General features: G+C 37.5%; 1 protein-coding gene across 1 annotated transcript; it reads right to left on the reverse strand.

The window, feature by feature from the left end:
* Positions 1 to 4,408: 4,408 nt before the first annotated feature.
* Positions 4,409 to 5,469, reverse strand: LOC137388611 (uncharacterized). Its single transcript, XM_068075090.1, has 3 exons — positions 5,083 to 5,469; positions 4,795 to 4,886; positions 4,409 to 4,594 (listed from the first exon to the last, which is right to left on the reverse strand). Exons 1-3 carry the CDS (start codon positions 5,225 to 5,227, stop codon positions 4,499 to 4,501), a joined length of 333 nt encoding a protein of 110 aa, XP_067931191.1. The 5' UTR covers positions 5,228 to 5,469; the 3' UTR covers positions 4,409 to 4,498.
* Between the last annotated feature and the right edge of the window lie 1,336 nt (positions 5,470 to 6,805).

Below are 6,805 nucleotides of genomic sequence, written 5' to 3' on the forward strand. Positions count from 1 at the left end.
TGGGCAGCCAATGGCTAGTGATGATAGATGCCTACTCAAAGTATCCATGCATACACAGGACTTCATCTACTTCTACCAGAGCTACCACAGACATCTTAGAGGAGATATTCGCACACTTTGGATACCCTCACGCCATAGTCACTGACAATGCTACCAGCTTCACCTCAGGAGAGTTTCAGCAGTGGTGTCAAGAGAGAAGCATTGTTCACCTCACTGGAGCACCCTACCATCCAGCTACAAATGGCGCAGCTGAAAGACTAGTACAATCCTTCAAACAAGCCATGAAGAAATCGTCACTCCCACCTAAATCTGCACTACAACAGTTCCTGATGCACTATAGAAGGACACCACTTCCTACAGGATACTCTCCCAGTCAGCTGCTGAATGGAAGACAGATGAGATGCAAGATTGACACCCTATTGCCATCACCCGCACACATAGCACAGTTTCATCAATCCAGAGAAGTCAACCGATCTGCAGAAAAGACAGTTAGCAAGATACACAGCTACAATCTTGGAGCACCATGCTATGCCTTGTATCATGGACCTAGACGCAACAGACAACCTAGATGGGTTCCAGCCATTGTTACTAAGATATATGGAACTCGTAGTCTCAATGTCAAAGTGGTACCAAAGGGACCTACTTGGAGAAGACATGTTGAACAACTCAGACCAAGATACTCAACAGAAGAAGATCAAGACCCTGGAGATAAACCTGATATAACAGAGGAGACAAAACTGCAACTACCAGCCCCTACAACTGTAACAGAGCAACCTCCGTCTAGAAGAAGACCACGCAACCCTCGTCTACCTGATGGAGATGAGTATAGCAGAGACAAACCCCGAAGGTCTAAGAGAACCAGAAAGAACCTTTAGCTTAGTGAGGAGGTGTCATGCAAGTGCCAAGTATTATTGGTACTTTGCCAACAAACATTATGCTTATTAGCTAAAGCTTTATACAAGCTAATACTGTCTCATTATAGCTATTAATAATGCTTATAGCTTTTTACAAAGCTTTTCTATGACCAAACATATAAATACTTGGGTTTTCTGTTATCAAATCAGTTGTCTCTGGAGAGTGCAATAAACCACATTCCTCTAATTTAATACTCTATTTGATTGCTTCTGTGCAGAAACATAACACTGCTGAACTATGTTAATACTGAATATTACTTCAATATTGCTACATTTGCGTTAGTTCCCATGTAAACAGTGAAATATATTCAGGATTTATCTCCCCCTTGTGTTGCCTGTCATAGTTGAATATTTTAATAATTCAACTCAGTAGATACAGTAGGCTTATTGAAATGCATTTTAGTCATTTTGACTTGTATCTTGAGAAATTGAAATGGTTAAAACTAGGTGCCCGACTTGCTTCTCCATACAAATCACAATACTTGTGGAAACCTATTACTTTATTTACTCATGTCGCCCTGAATAGTTTTGTGAGAATGAACTTTTACAATTTTTAGACCACGTGTATAAAAACTTGGTATTTATACCGGTGAGCCTTGTTAATACTGAATATTACTTCAATATTGCTACATTTGCGTTAGTTCCCATGTAAACAGTGAAAGATATTCAGGATTTATCTCCCCCTTGTGTTGCCTGTCATAGTTGAATATTTTAATAATTCAACTCAATAGATACAGTAGGCTTATGGAAATGCATTTTAGTCATTTTGACTTGTATCCTGAAAAAATTGAAATGGTTAAAATTAGGTGCCCGACTTGCTTCTCCATGCAAATCACAATACTTGTGGAAACCTATTATTTTATTTACCCATGTCGCCCTGAATAGTTTTGTGAGAATGAATTTTTACAATTTTTAGGCCACGTGTATAAAAACTTGGCATTTATACTGCTGAACTATGTTAATACTGAATATTACTTCAATATTGCTACATTTGTGTTAGTTCCCATGTAAACAGTGAAAGATATTCAGGATTTATCTCCCCCTTGTGTTGCCTGTCATAGTTGAATATTTTAATAATTCAACTCAATAGATACAGTAGGCTTATGGAAATGCATTTTAGTCATTTTGACTTGTATCCTGAAAAAATTGAAATGGTTAAAATTAGGTGCCCGACTTGCTTCTCCATGCAAATCACAATACTTGTGGAAACCTATTATTTTATTTACTCATGTCGCCCTGAATAGTTTTGTGAGAATGAATTTTTACAATTTTTAGGCCACGTGTATAAAAACTTGGCATTTATACTGCTGAACTATGTTAATACTGAATATTACTTCAATATTGCTACATTTGCCTTAGTTCTTATGTAAACAGTAAAAGATATTCAGGATTTATCTCCACCTTGTGTTGCCTGTCATAATTGAATATTTTATATAATGGATACAGGAGGCTCATTGCAATGGATTTTTTGTCATTCTCACCTGTATCCAAAGGTATCAAAATAGTTAAAACTAGGTGCCCGACAGGCTTGTTATGACATTCTCACCTATTGTCGCATGGCCTAGACTCACCTGAGAGGGGTTGTCCATTTTATTCTGGCTGATAACATATGTGACCCAGGCAGTCAGAATGTACAATTGTGCTAAAACCACATTTTTGAGTTATTTAAAGATTTAAAATCAGCAAATTCTGAGGATTTTAATGCATTTTAAATTTTTTTAAATTGGATTATTTATACCCAGGTTAGGCAAGATTTAGTAGAGAAGGTCTCATGATAAACTAAAACTGTTGTTTGAGTTTAATCAGAATAAAGTTGGTGATTCATGAACTGTAAATCATGGTATTTTCTTACAAATCAAAATGCCATAGCAACCAACCACTTAATCTCAACCTATATTGATGAAACCCGGCATTCTTCACAATAAAACCTTGAAACAGATGATCGTTGCATTTTTATTCCAATTCGATTGACGGTTGACATCCCAAAGGTCATGGTAAGGTTAACAATATATGTGGCTAAAAGCTCACCGTCCTGGATGTATTCATTAAAAGGGTATGCTTCAAACTGGGCAATTCTCATCAAGCTATATTGCTATGACTGCATTTAATGACAGTCCAACAACTTAACAAAGAGCTGGATGTGTATTCAGAATTGTCCACCTATACAGAAGGTCGTGGTAAGGTCAACGATGCGGAAAATATGTGATGCGAAAATATCAACCCAACTCATCAAGTGACTATTCAATCTAGAGCTCTTTTTATGTAGTTTAACACTCACACAGTGTAGCACGAATACGCTGCAGAGATTTATTGTAGCACATTGGAGAGGTTTGTTTGTTATGCTAGTGGCAATTTGTCTCAACGCAACCATATCCAATGTTTCCTTCGGCAATCCTTGATATACAGTTCTAATGAGGCTTAATTGTTCAGATGACATAAAACTAGCGCATAATTCCCTACATTTGCACCCACTTATTAGTTTGATGTCAACAGCTAGAATGGGAATGTTATCAGCAGTGATAGGCTGATCGTTATTCTCTGTAATTTGATTTAATTAATTCGCATTATCGTTAGCAGCCACATACTGCGTAAGCAGTTGTATTTCTAAGGTTGACCTATTATCACAATTCTCATCATCGCTTTCACTATGATCTGAGGCAGCTGACTCAGATTCTAAGTAGAAATACTCATCTAGCATCAACAAGCCGTAATTTTGCGATTGTTTATTTTGTTCTAGCCTGAAGCATTAAAAGAGGAAATGGCCACATACATGCGCGCACCCGCAGTTAAAGCCTACAGTTATGATCTTGGGTTATGAAAAATTCCATAGCAACCACCAATATGGATATAGTCAGAGCCGTATACGTAGTTTCACAGAGTCCCGTGACCAAAAGCCGGAAACAAAAACGCTTGATTCCAAACAAACCCGATCGACATGCTGATCTCTAATGGAATATTCTTACCTCGCTCTCAACATCTCACTCTTTTGCATTTACTTTATTACAAAAAATAATTTGTAGTTTCTTGTAGGAAATTTTGTCCTTTTTCAAGTGATGTATAATACAACTATCAATTTCAAAGCGACTGCTAATGGGAGTAGTTTTTGTTGATTAATGTTGCGGCTTCTACATTATAACTTATATAAAACTAGTAGGCGTGGCCTGTTTGTTTGGAATCGAGCTCCCTCCCGTATACGCTTCTGTTGGTCGCCGGACTCTGTGAAACCAGACGACACTGGGTATAGCTAAATGGCAATTCTGGATTTATGATTGGTCAGACACAAAAATAAACAAGACCATGTAAAAGAGCAGGGTTGAATGCACTGTAAACCACTGTTTACTAAAATAGTGACGGTGAGTCATATAATAGCGTGAAGCACGCTTAGCGCGCTATTGTGAACAATGGAATTACCGCACGATTGTACATTCTGACAGCCGGGGTCACATATACTAAAGGTTATACAAAAGACATTTCATTTATTATTGAGAAATAAATTAATATACTTTATTACAATATTGTTTTGTGAAGATCAGCATAAAAAGTAATACAGAAAGTAGATCAGCATACATGTAAATCATGGCATTTCAATCCCCATAAAAACTTCCATCAGAGTCATCGTCGTCCTCGTCATCATCAGATACATCTAAGTCCTGGCATAGTGATACGGCTAGCTGCATATCCTAACAATAGAATAATTCAATGAATGAAATCATAAGTAAATCATAGGTAAATCATCGGTCATGGCATCAAAAAATACTGGATGTTTTTAAAATCTGTCATTTTCTGCTATATGAAATGTTGTTGCTGACTGGCAAACAGTGATTGGCAAAAGCTTGATCACTATTGCGATACTGTTCTTCCCCAATTTAATAGTACGTACCTCAACTTCCTCAGAGAAGAAAACAGAGGATTTTTCGACCATGTTTTGAAGAAATATGGCCTCTTCTCCATTGCATGTATCAAGTTGCTGGACTGAAAATGAAGAGGACCAAATTAGCCAGAAATCTGAACTCAGAATTCAACTAAATACTTAAAAAAGTATCTTATGTTTCAACGTGATGTTGTAGACAATTTGTTATAGATTGGACCTGCTAAAAACAACTGAGACATCACTATTGATACTATATCATGTATATTAAGCATCTACAAACACGGATGAGAAACTCACCTATTGTTCTTATCATTGTATGCCTTTCCTGTTCTAGAATAGGGATTTCTTCTACAGTTCTCTGCCACAATTGATAGCTCTCCACTGCCTTAAGAACATCCTGTGAGAAGGTTATATCTGAAACATCAAAAAGTGACATCAGCATGGCTTGCTAATATAGGATTTTCATGTGTAAAAGTTGAACAAGGAATGTCTAGATTTGTTGCGGGGAATTGATATTTCATGAAAAAACTTACCTCCACGGACAACTGCCCATGGAAATAACCCTGACTTCAAACAGCTTTGCAGCTCTTCTGTTGTCGTTTCTGGATGGAGGTTGCTGTATTCTAAAGCCTTTTTCTTATAGCTGCAATGGTTTGCACGCAGACGCGATCTCAACTTCTGTGCAATTTTTCCACTCTCTGTTAATATAAACAGCAATTACAGTCTCGATAACACAATACATAGAAAGATTTTAACTTTGATTTTTTTTCAGAGAGATCACCTGACAAACCTACCTGATTTCTTAAGAACATCTTCTTGCCGCAGGATATTGACTCTGAGGTCTTCTAAGACAGCTTGTATGTTATCTGGTTCTGAAAGATAATACAATATATCAATCACAACATTCTAATCATACATCTATATGTATACTTCTCAAAGTATGTATGTGTGTATTCCGGCTATAGCTACTATTAAAATTGCTATTATTAAAATAGCTACAGCTGGACAATGCTGACGCAACATCATGGCGTATGTCATTAGAAGCCTAACGCTTATTAGCAAGCTTAATGGAATTTTCCAGTGGCAGTGTGCCAGGCTAATAGCAAAGTGGCAGGTAGCCTGTCTTGATAAAATGTTGTTTTTTGTAGGGTTGTCCCCCGTCGAGCGGGCGAGCAACAAAACAGCTTGTCAAAAGACGTACTGCACCTGATGCATCAGCTGCACCTATAGGGAGTTGTTCTCTTCCGTTTATGCGGCTTGGTGGCAATGCTATGTCGGTCGCTCCATTGGTAATCATAACCGATTTCGCGCAAAAAATTATGTAGAAAGAAATAAGATTACAACGTTTAACCAAAGACTGTTGGTTGTTTACAACTCTGTTGTAAACTTTAGTAGAATTTAAGAATAAAATAAATTGAAAATAAAATCCATAAGAACAAATAAAACTGACTGATACAAAAATAGAAATTAAACTGACCGAGCGCACAAATAATGACATGTTTAGTCGCTGTTGTTGCCTAAGTTCTCAAGTTTTACTAAAGTTTATCGCAGAGACTGGTCGCTAGTTAAGCGTTATAATCTTATTACTTTCTACATAATTTTTTGCGCGAAATCAGTTATGATTACCAATGGAGCGACCGACATAACATTGCCACCAAGCCGCATAGACGGAAGAGAACAACTCCCTATAAGTGTAGCTGATGCATCAGGTGCAGTACGTCTTGTGACAAGCTGTTGGGTTGCTCGCCCGCTCGACGGGGGACAACTACGCAAAAACTACAGTTTGTCAAGACAGGCTAAGTGGCAGGCAACTCTCATCACTCCTCATTGTTTATAAGCTGATTTTTAATACCCGGGCAACGCCGGAGGCACAGCTAGTTGTTACTATAAACTACAATGAGCATCTTTCACCATGAAACGTGAAACGTCATCTTTGCATCAGGGCCTCATATTATTCATACTCATATTATTATGAGCATTATCATGAAATACAAATCATCCACTGCTAATTGACACAGAA

This window comes from Watersipora subatra, chromosome 2 (assembly GCF_963576615.1).
Source record: "Watersipora subatra chromosome 2, tzWatSuba1.1, whole genome shotgun sequence".
In the NCBI taxonomy this organism is placed as follows: domain Eukaryota; kingdom Metazoa; phylum Bryozoa; class Gymnolaemata; order Cheilostomatida; family Watersiporidae; genus Watersipora; species Watersipora subatra.